Raw genomic sequence first — 10,561 nt, forward strand, 5'->3', positions numbered from 1 at the left:
CGGTGATGGGTATACATCGTATAAATGCGTGCCGGAAAAGTGGGTTGATTGTTTTGCTTGACGGTCGGTGCTACCCCACACTCTCGACCGACCCGGTTTACCCCGGGATTCACTGTCTTTTTTTTCGTTTAAACGTACTCTAAAAAATATATTACCTATTTTTAATCTATTTAATGCATTGGATACAATTATAATTTAAGCGAAAATCAAAGGCACAAATGGGAAAAATTTAATGAGTAGAAAAAAGGTGTAAAACTATGCACCGAAAATGTGCACTCCCTCCCACTAAACCAAATAACTAAAGCCTGTTTTTATGACAACTTTTTTGCACATTTTAACCTCATGATATTTTGCTTCTTCCGTTGTGCTGCAGAAAGCGTTTTGATTATTTGTGCAAACACCTGCTGTGCTGTGGACGGCAACGATCGGTAATCGAAGGGTTTTTTTTCGGGATTGACAAAACACAAAACACTACTACTACTACTACTAACTTAACAATACAAATTGGCGCAAAGGGAGTCGTCTCGGTGTCAGCATGATGAGGGGGAGGGCAGGAGTGGTCGGTGGATGATGATTGATATAAAACAAAAAAAAGTGCAAAAACACCTAACCTAACAGTAGCCACTATCGTAAATGAGACCTAAATGGGAAGGTGCACACGATCGACATGTTCGAAAAAGACGAAAAAGAAGCAAAACTCATAGCAGGAAAGGTACTGTACTGTGTATGACGACATCGGCATATACGAGGCTTGAACCCATGACGGGCTTGTTGTAAAAGTCGTACGACTTAATATGACCGTCGGCCGGAGCATCCGACTCCGTTCGCCGAAATGCGTTCGACGCGACACCCAATCTCGCTCTCATTTGCACTCATGAGTGCCTCACTTTTCAATGAGAAATCCGTTCGTTCCCGTTTGAATGGGACGAAAAACCTGTTTAACATTTGCAAATTTAGAGAGTGAAAAAAAAAACAAGAAATGGTCGATTTTAAACTGTTTGCGTGAATTGCTTTCTAGGGTCAAATGATATTAAATGAGTGTTAATATTGGCTTATTTTTCATGTGATCAAACCAACGGATTAATTTGTAGTTTTACCGATTTTCGAATAGAATACCGATTCACAGGACTTTACAGGTATTGCTGTTTGCTAAAGAACGAAAGAACCGAAATCACGTTCACGTTCACAGCAATGAACGATTCGGTTCATTCACGTTAACTTAAAAGAACCGAAATGCTCACCTCTAGTTTTTCGGAGCGGATTCGCACATTCTGAAGTGAGCGTCGAACGGATGCCCATGTTCTGGCCGTGTATCATGGAACCGACTTACATACAAGAGTTGGCCAAGGGTTCTCATAATTTTCCGACTCTTTCTTGACTCTTGCGTTGTATTGGTATTACACCCCTAGTCTTAAAGAAAAATACAACAAAAATCCCATGACTTTTATAGTAAACGAATCCGAATACTTTTGTGTGTGGAAAAACGTACCAGCAAAAATGTACAAATTCAACTGTTGGCAGGCAATCGAAGTTGAACCAGTTCTAGTTCCGATTGTACTACTCTGAAACAAGACAAAATACTGACAAATTCGTCAGTAAAAAATCTTGCAACATTCCTCTTGTTTGGCCCAATTCCCACGGCAGGTGGAAATTCAATTCCGGAATTCCGGGCAGGAAAAATCTCCAACATTGGCAAGAGTCCAAAGGTCAGCACAACACAATCCTTCGAATTGTTTTCCGAACATGACCGATCGTAAACCACTTTGCATTTTTAAAGCCTATTGGGAAACGGCGGGAGGAGATGGGGACTCATCTCTATCCACCGTTTTTTGTCTCTTTTTGTCCTTAGAACAGCAGAATACGCTTCTCCACCGTCTTGCGGCAGATGGGACAGCCGTCTATCTGATCGCCGCACATCTGGCACGTGCCATGGCCGCACAGGAACACCATGTTTTTGATCCGATCGAAGCAAACCGGGCACATCGTCTGGTGGTAGGACGTGGTAGGAAGACAAGAGAAAGAGAAGATAAATTAGTATTTTCACGCAAAAAAAAAAACTGTAAGAAACCCCTCCAAATACCAACCTGCTCCTTAATGTCCTGCAGTTGCTGCTGCAGCTTCTGGAAATCGTCCACCAGGTTGAGATTGTTGGGCGAAACAATCAGCGATGCGTTCGTGTTGCTGCTACCCGTCGAGCTGCTGGCGCCCCCGACCGCCTGCCCATTGTTGCCCAGCGCAACGCCGCCGCCGCCCGAACCCGCCGCCAGTGCGCTTGCATTGGGCGACATCGTGTTGTTCATGGCAACGCCAAGCCCTGCTTTGTTCGTGCCCTGCAGCAACTGCTGCTGCTGCTGCGATGCATTGTGATTGTGCAGCAGATCCTTCTTACCGTCCTCCACCGGGTGCTGGATGTTGATCACGCTACCCTGCCCACCGCTGCACACCGACAGCGGTACCATCTGCTCGAGCTGCGTCCGGCACTGGACGCACTTCTTCATGATCGGGGCGCAGTGCTCGCACGCCACCATGTGGCCGCACGGTTTGAAAAACACCGACGCCTTCCGGTCCGAGCACACCAGACACTCGTCGATCTTTTCGCGCGACAGCACCGACTCCCGGCAGATCAGACACTTCTTGATGCGCGGGCCACAGTTTTCGCAGCACACCACGTGCCCGCACGGTTTGAACACCGTGTCGCGCTTCTGGTCCGAGCACAGCAGACACTCGTCCAGCGGTCCACTGCTGTCGCCGGCGGTGGTGGTGGCGACACTGCAGGCTACGGAAACACCGCCGCCGCCGCCACTGCTTGCCGTGTTGTGGTTGACGCTTACGTTCGTGTTCGCTTCGCCGGCCGCGTTCGGCTGGATCGACATCTTGCTCAGCCCCATCAGCAGGTTGGCGTCGATCTGGGCGTGGTTCAGGCCGCCCGAGCCGAGCCCGCTCGTGCCCGGATTGCCCGCGGACGTGGAAGCGATCGGCTCATCCGGCGGGCGGTAGCCTCCGCGCCGCAGTGGCATGGTAGGGCCGCCGCCGCCGCCCGTGTGGCTCGCCATACCGAGGGTCATGCTGTCCATATCCTCCGTCTTGCGCTCGTTGTAGCATTTGATCAGCGTTTTGCAGAGATTCGGATCCGGGCATAGGTCCAGCGGTGTCTGTAGCTTTCTATTTTTTATCGTCAGATCGGCCCCATTGGCCGCCAGAAAGCAGGCAATCGATGCCGACGCTTTCTTGTCCGTGTTCTGCAAAAAAGGAAACATAAGTAAGTTACAAAATGTTTGCAAAAATAAAGCGCCAAACACAAAACGTACATTTCGCAAGCCCATTAAAATCTTGCCAAACCCTTCGACGTCCTGCAGCTGCCGCAGCTGCGACAGCGTGTGGTGCCGCAGCGCCTCGTGCAGCGGCGTGTCGCCGTCCTTGTCCGGAATGTTCAGGTTGGCGCCCTCGCGCACCAACAGCTTCACGATCTGCACGTGCTGCCGCTCGACCGCCAGATGCAGCGCCGTCTGCAGGTTCACGTTCTGGCAGTCCATGTTCGCCTTGCCCATGCGCACCAGCAGCTCCGCGATCTCGACGTGGTTGTTAAGCGCCGCCAGGTGCAGCGCCGTGTAGCCGTCGTCCTTCTTCTCCTCCACTATCCACAGCCGGTTCGTTTTGGTCAGCAACACCTTCATCGCGCTCGGGTTGCCCTTCAGGGCGGCGTGGTGCAGCGCATTGAACCCGTTGTTGTTGGTGAGCGTTATGTCCGCCCCGTTGTCGAGCAGCAGGGCCAGCATGTTGTCGTGCTCCTTCGAGATGGCGTCGTGCAGCGCCGTATCACCCTCCGAGTCCTGCAGGCTCGGATGGCAGTTTAGCTCGAGCAGCGTTTTCACCACATTGAAGTGGCCCTTGTTGACGGCGATGTGGAGCGCTGTCTGGCGCCGCTTGTTGCGTGCATTCAGGTCCGCTCCCGCCTTTGCCAGCATGCCCATCACGCCCGGCTCGTCGCCGAACGCGGCATGATGGACGGCCCGATCGCCGTCCTTGTCCTCGATCTCGACATCCGCATTGTGGCGCAGCAGCACCTCGATCACTTCCAGGTGGCCGTTCTGGCTGGCCGCTTGCAGGGCGGTATGGCCCGCAAACACACCGTTCACGTCGACCTTGACGACCGACTGGGATTCACCGAGGCTGGCAGCGGCACCGGCCGCCGACGACGAGGACGGCGTCACGTTCTGGCCACCGGCCGAACCGATCAGGAACTCTTCCACCTTCGCCTTGTCACCGTTGGCGGCGGCCTTTACCAGCTCTTCCGTGGTATCGCCCGAGGCGTGCGGTTCGAACAGCTTCTTCAGTATCGCCGACAGCCGCTCGCCGTTGGTTGTGACGGCCGTGGCACCGTCGGACGAGGAAGCCTAAGCAGCGAGAAGGGACAGCAGGAAAGTTGAGACGTTAGTGAAGTAGAATTTTCCCCAGGGAAGGCTCGTTTGTCGCAGACTTACAACTTTTGTCACAGCGAGCGGATTGTACGTCCAGGATGTGTTGCAAACTTCCACCTTCAGATCGTTGTCGTGGTACACCTGCTGCACGCGGCCCACCTTTCCGAGCGTCTGTAATTGAAGGAAGCAAACGGGATGTTGTTAATGATCGTTAAAAAAGGTATTTAAAATAATTATTTCAACCAGGTTTAGGTCAACAACCTGCTATCAGCTTGGTTTGACTCAATCATGGCGAAGGATGGAAGTCTGATTCTGAGGAAAAGTGATTCATTTGAGATAATTCGTGCCCATTTCATATGACTCAGTCATAAGCTCAAACGCATGACTCAAACAGTTAATAGTCAGCGAAGAAAATTTAATACTTCTGGCAAAAACTATTAACTTATTTAGCTTAAAATGTTAAAGTGAAACAAATCTACATAACAACACTTTGGAGCTGCGGTGATTCACTTCAAAAGTGATTATTCTTAAATATAAAGCTGTTTTATGGTCGCACACTTTACTGCCTACGTATTTATGTCTAATTTTACCCTTTTCAAACAGTACTTGTTTGTTACCATAGGCTGTTTCCTTTCGTTCTTTGTATTTTCTATTTTATTTTTCTATTCTTCACTCTTCTGCTGTTTATTCTTGTTTTGTTTTCTATTATTACTATGCATTTCTGTTTTCTCCTTTATGTTCTTTAGATTTCTATATTTTTAATAGTTATTACTTCTACAAAGTGGGCATGTTAAAATGACCATGTTAAGTGTGGATAAATACAACACCGTAGTCTCACCAAGCGCCGCATGTCAAAGCATCAGCTCATTTTGCTCCAAGCATGACTACTCATTTTGCCCTAAGTGGAGTAATTTTATATTTTTGTTGTATTACAGGGTTTTCCAGGGGCTCTCATAGTTGTGTGACACTTCCTTGACTCTTTCCTATCAGAAGTTAACTTCCCTTATTTGGTGAAATTGGACTCAATTGGATCTTTTTGGGCAGGCTCCTTGGAAATTCCAATTAGATTTGTCCAACAAGGATGCTATAGAGTCCAATTCCCATTGCATTAAGTTCATTTCACGTAAGAAGGAGTCATTACAGAGTCCTATGAGAACTCCTGGAAAACCCTGTAATAATAATACACATTCAATGGCCCAGTGAAATAATACTTAAATAAAGGGTGCCCATTTTGCCCCGTTTAGCCCTATCTGATTCACGATTCCTTTCCTCTTTGAATTTGTTTCTGTAATTGAACCCCTTTAAAGTAAGTAAACTAATCAATTAGAATTTGTTTCATTTACTCTCTAAATATGACTGAATCATTAGCATGGAATCTATAGGACGCACTGAGAGGATTTAGTTATAATATTTTTGAGAATTATTAAGCTTATAATTCATCCAAATGCATTCAGCAGGAACGGTCCAAATGGTCGTATTGTTTAAAAAGCTTCTTACAATATATAAAAAATGGCATCGAAGATTGCTGTACATCGATAGCACGTAGAATTGATAACAAACAGATAACAAAAACGGCTAACAATCACTAACAAAACCAAAACCACAACTCCCACTTACCGGCACCATCGCTTCCGCCCATTCGCCGTGGCCCCGCTGCAGTATCTTGATGCGCTCCAGGTCGCTGCAGATCTTCACAAAATCGCCGACCGCGAACTGCTGCGGCTGGTTGTCGGCGAGCAGCATCATCGGCGACGACACGATCGTCAGCACGGTCGGATTGAACGTCCAGCGGTGCGAGCTCGGGTACGCGACCACTATATCGTGGTCCTCGTCGATGCCGACCACCGTGCCGGTCGTGCTGAGACACTCGAACATCCCGTCGGTCCAGCCGCCGTGTCCGTGCTGCAGCGATTGCACTATCTCGATGTCCAGATCGACCGTCACCTGGTCGCCGATCTGGAAGTTGTTCGGCGCCCGGCCCGGCCCATACTCGCCCAGCAGCGGCAGATGGTCCCGGTACACCGTCATGCCCTTCGCGTCGTTCACCACCTTCAGATCGGCCATGCCCTCGAACCCGACGCGGTACAAATTCTTCGCCCCGTTGTCCCACACGACGTACGCGGCGGACCGGGGCGACGCCGACGACCAGTCCTGCACCTCGTTCACCTTCCCCCGGCGCCCATTGCCACCGTCCTGGTCCTCCCACTGCCAGTCGACGCCGCGCACGACCCGCGCCCCCGGGAAGATCCCCCGCACGGCGATCTTTTTCGACTTGCGGCGCGGCTCGAGCAGCGTCTTCTCGCCGCCGGGCGTCGTGATGCGGTGAAAGCGATGCCGCAGATGATGCTTATCGCTCTGGTAGCAGATCGAGCAGAGATCGTAATTGTTACACTCGGCGCACTTCCAGCGGATGCCGAAGATGGGCTGCTGTCGGCAGGTGTCGCACATCGTGCCCTCGTGCTTGATGCCGGTCGGCGCACTGTCCAGGATGCGCAGATCGTACGCACCGGCGCACCGGTAGTTGGCGGCCGTCCCATTGTCCCACACGACGACCACCTCCTCCTGCGACTCGAAGTTGCGCACCGTGCCGACGTGTCCTTCGCCACCGTCCTGCAAACCGAAGCGGGCGTAGTGAAAGTAAAGAGAGAGAAAAAGAGAGAGAATTAAAAACAAATCAAAATAGAAATCGAGCTTAGAGGGCTGATGCCGGAAGAGATTCCCCCAGCAGTTCCAGCGCGGCCCGATGCAAAGCCGATGCAGCAAAATCGAATGAAAACAACACCGGCACACCGAGGCGGAAATCTTGTCCGGGGTCAAGCGCTTATCGCGCGGTGAGCTGAGCAGGCAGACATGGCAGGCGGCATGATGATCGCGTACGCGATCTAATAGTGGCGCGATGTCTCTCGTTCCCATGTGACTACTGCGGTTTGTGGTGGTTGGTTGGCCGCGTGTACCGCCTGCCCCACTGTATGCCCCGGCGTCTCGGGCCGTGTTGTTGTTGTTTTCATTTGCCCCAGTGACGATCGATTGAGGCATCACACAAACGGCTTTTGAAGGTGGCGGCGACTTTTGCGCAACGCGGTGCTCGGGTGGGTCGGCCCCCGCTGCCATAACCGACGTTGAAAGGAAATAAATAAACCAATTTACTATCTTTTTTGGGGGAGGGGTGCATTTTTAAAGGTAAGAGTCTCCACAGCATCGTTTTGTCGTAATTAAACCAATGCTTCATTGGCCACAGTTATGTGGTACGGAGTAGTGATGAAGGGAAAATGAAGTTTTTGTCGGAATTGATTCCGACTAGCTCAGAAGTTTTCTAAAATCGATTCCAATTGGTTCCGGAATCGGAATTGGTACCTGAATCGGAATTGGCTCTGAATTCGAAATCGGCTTTGATACGGAGTCGGTTTCGGCATATCCATTGGAATAGGAGTTTATGTTCAATGATGCTACGTATTGATAGTCGCAAAGAATCAAAATTTCCTTGTAAATGATCCATTCTCATGGAGATTCTCGGACTGATTTCACTTCTGAAACTTCTTATCAATTCCGATCTGGAATCGGCTCCAGAGTCGACTTCGGAGTTAGCTCCAGATTCAACTTCGGAATCGGCTCCAGAGTGCACTTGGCTCCAGAGTCAACTCCGGAATCGGCTCAAGAGTCAACTCTGGAATCGGAATCAATTCCAGCATCGGAATCGACTCTGGAATTGATTCCGAACACGGAATCGGAATCGGGTAGGTCCGATTCCGAGCTCCTTCCACTAGTACAGAGGACGCTCTAAAAACGAAAAACAAACTGAAAGCTTGTGAGAAGAAAAAACTAAGCATAACAGTGGCGCCTCACTTAGCAGGCTCACTTGCACACTCCCAATTAGTTTTCGCTTTAGTAGGCGAGACGACTAGCCCCCCCCCCCCCCCCCCCACAGACTGCCAAATGTTACGAATCGGTAAACCGTGGTGAGCGGGCAACTCCCGGAGCCGCTGCAATTGTTTTCCGTGCGCAATCCTCCACCGGCGCTGTTGGCCGTTGATTGATGAAATAATAAATTTTAAATTAACGCTGCGCTGCCTTCTTCACTCCAGCGACCAACCGGAGCCGACCGGAGGTCTCGTACACACACACATACAAACACAAACAAACTGCTTTATGTGTGCCGTTTTTCTCTCGTGGCCTGCTTTGCTGCATCATTCTTGTAAGCGGATGCTCCTTTTCTCGGTATGTACGGTCGTTTGCCCTTCGCTTGCCTGCGTTTACCATCGCTTCGCTTTGCCGTAAATGCTAATGGTGCGTGCCTCTCAAGCGGTCGGATGGGTCGGTCACATAAATCCCAAATCTATGCAGCAGCATCCCAAGCGTCAGCAACAGATAATGCCATTCGCATTGCCTTCAGACGGTTCGCTTCTTCGGTTCGCTCTAAAACGCACAAAATCGGGATTTAATTTCTGGTACCTGCTGATTGTGCTCCCTTCCTTAAGCATGAGCCCTCTTCTCCTGGGGAAAGAGGATTTCCCTTTTGTTTCCATAAATACACACACACACACACGGTGTGTGTGCTCTTTCTCCTCTTCGCCTGCCAACTTTATGACCCAAATTGTGATCTCTCGTTTTGCCAGCGCATCCCGGAACTGGCACTGCCCGGCCGTTCTGGCAGTGCTGGAATGTTCTACTGTCGTCGCCCGGCTGTGAAACTCACCTGCTTGCCCCATTTCCAGTCCGGCCCGCGGATGACCCGCGATCCGACGCCTTCCATCGTGAAGCGTGAAGGTCGTGCTGCGGCCGCTACGTTTGTCGGCCCTGCCGGACCCACCAGCTCCATGCTGGCCGTGGACGAGGTACTAGCACAGGCCATTGTTTCCCGTGTGCATTGGAATCTGGTCAGCAGCGGTCGCAACAACAATCTGCGGGATGGATTCTGCCACCACTATTATCGTGCCCTCTCACTCTCGCTCTCTCTTTCACTCTTCCTTTCTGACTCACTCAATGACGAGATGTCGTCGTCGTCGTCGTCGTTTGATGTGAATGCTGGTGAGAAAAAAAAGGCAACACAACCGCGTTCTTCTTCTCGTTTCTTGTTGCTGGTGGTGTTGTTGCTGCTACCACTTCACTATGGAAAACTGTTCACACACACACACATACACACACAAGCACACTTTACCACCCCATCTCACTTTGCACCCCGTTGGTGGGGCGGCCAGAATATGTTGGAGATGTTGGAAAACTTTTGTACTTTTTACACAACTTTGCCTTCAATTCCAACACACTAATAGGAACACTTTTTTGCACACTCGTGCCAGCCAGCCAGCACTTCTGTGTGTGCGTGTGTGTTTGTATGCCAAATTACTGGGCAACCGATCAAACTTGTATAATTGTTCCCCCGCGCGTGTCCCGGGGAAGAGGAGGTTGGGCACCTGGCACCAAACTTTCTTTCGCACCCGTCCCGCACGGAAAAATCCACCAGAGGCAGGGGTGGGGATATGTGCTCCCTCGTTGCACCTTGAACAGTGTGTGGACAGCTATTGCACCAGTTTTTCAAATCACAGCACTTTGGTTTCGGCCCATTCTCCCCACGGGTCAGGTGTACGTTTGGGGATGATATTTCATTGAAAAAACCCACTGCAGAAGTGAACCAAGTCTTGCTTGTGCTGAGCAGCCCAGCAGCTTTCAAACTACGGGCTCGCACGGGCTGGAAGACGGAATAGTGTGTATGTGTGTGTGTATGTGTGGGAAAGTGTGACCGCGTTTGCCGTTTTGGAAGGGCTGAACGCGAAGCAACCCGAAGGCAGCCCGACAGGCCCGAAGTTTGACAGCGCGCATGCGGATAGGAAACGTCAAATCGGGTTTGAATTTCGAAGCGCCAGTTGGGAGATATTTTAACCCCCTGAACTGAGCTCTTTTGTAATTTTATTTCCTTTTTGGTGAATCATTTGAGTGGTTTAGTGTTATTCTTGCTGTTCGAAACAATGGTTTATGTTTATTCAAAAATTTTGTTCAATGTTTGAAGATAACAAAATCTAGATTATGCTAATAAGATAACTCCAAGAGTCGCAGAAGTTGGACCGAGGAACGCTTCGGCTTCGGTCCTGAAGATGCCATGATATCAGGATTGTTGTGAATGCAAGTGAATGAAGCCATGGTGTCAACGA

The 10,561-nt window shown here is 50.2% G+C and overlaps 2 protein-coding genes across 2 annotated transcripts in view; both read right to left on the minus strand.

Moving 5' to 3' along the window:
* LOC120956844 (mRNA (2'-O-methyladenosine-N(6)-)-methyltransferase) overlaps positions 1 to 10,561 on the minus strand; it is a 218,602-nt gene that overhangs the window by 197,581 nt on the left and 10,460 nt on the right. The gene's annotated exons all lie outside the window — the stretch shown is intronic.
* LOC120955954 (E3 ubiquitin-protein ligase mind-bomb) lies at positions 142 to 10,146 on the minus strand. Its single transcript, XM_040377228.2, has 6 exons — positions 9,112 to 10,146; positions 6,036 to 7,028; positions 4,482 to 4,589; positions 3,309 to 4,394; positions 2,085 to 3,239; positions 142 to 1,986 (listed from the first exon to the last, which is right to left on the minus strand). The coding sequence occupies exons 1-6, from the start codon at positions 9,265 to 9,267 to the stop codon at positions 1,846 to 1,848; spliced, it is 3,639 nt and encodes a 1,212-aa protein (XP_040233162.2). The 5' UTR covers positions 9,268 to 10,146; the 3' UTR covers positions 142 to 1,845.

This window comes from Anopheles coluzzii, chromosome 3 (assembly GCF_943734685.1).
Source record: "Anopheles coluzzii chromosome 3, AcolN3, whole genome shotgun sequence".
Lineage (NCBI taxonomy): Eukaryota > Metazoa > Arthropoda > Insecta > Diptera > Culicidae > Anopheles > Anopheles coluzzii.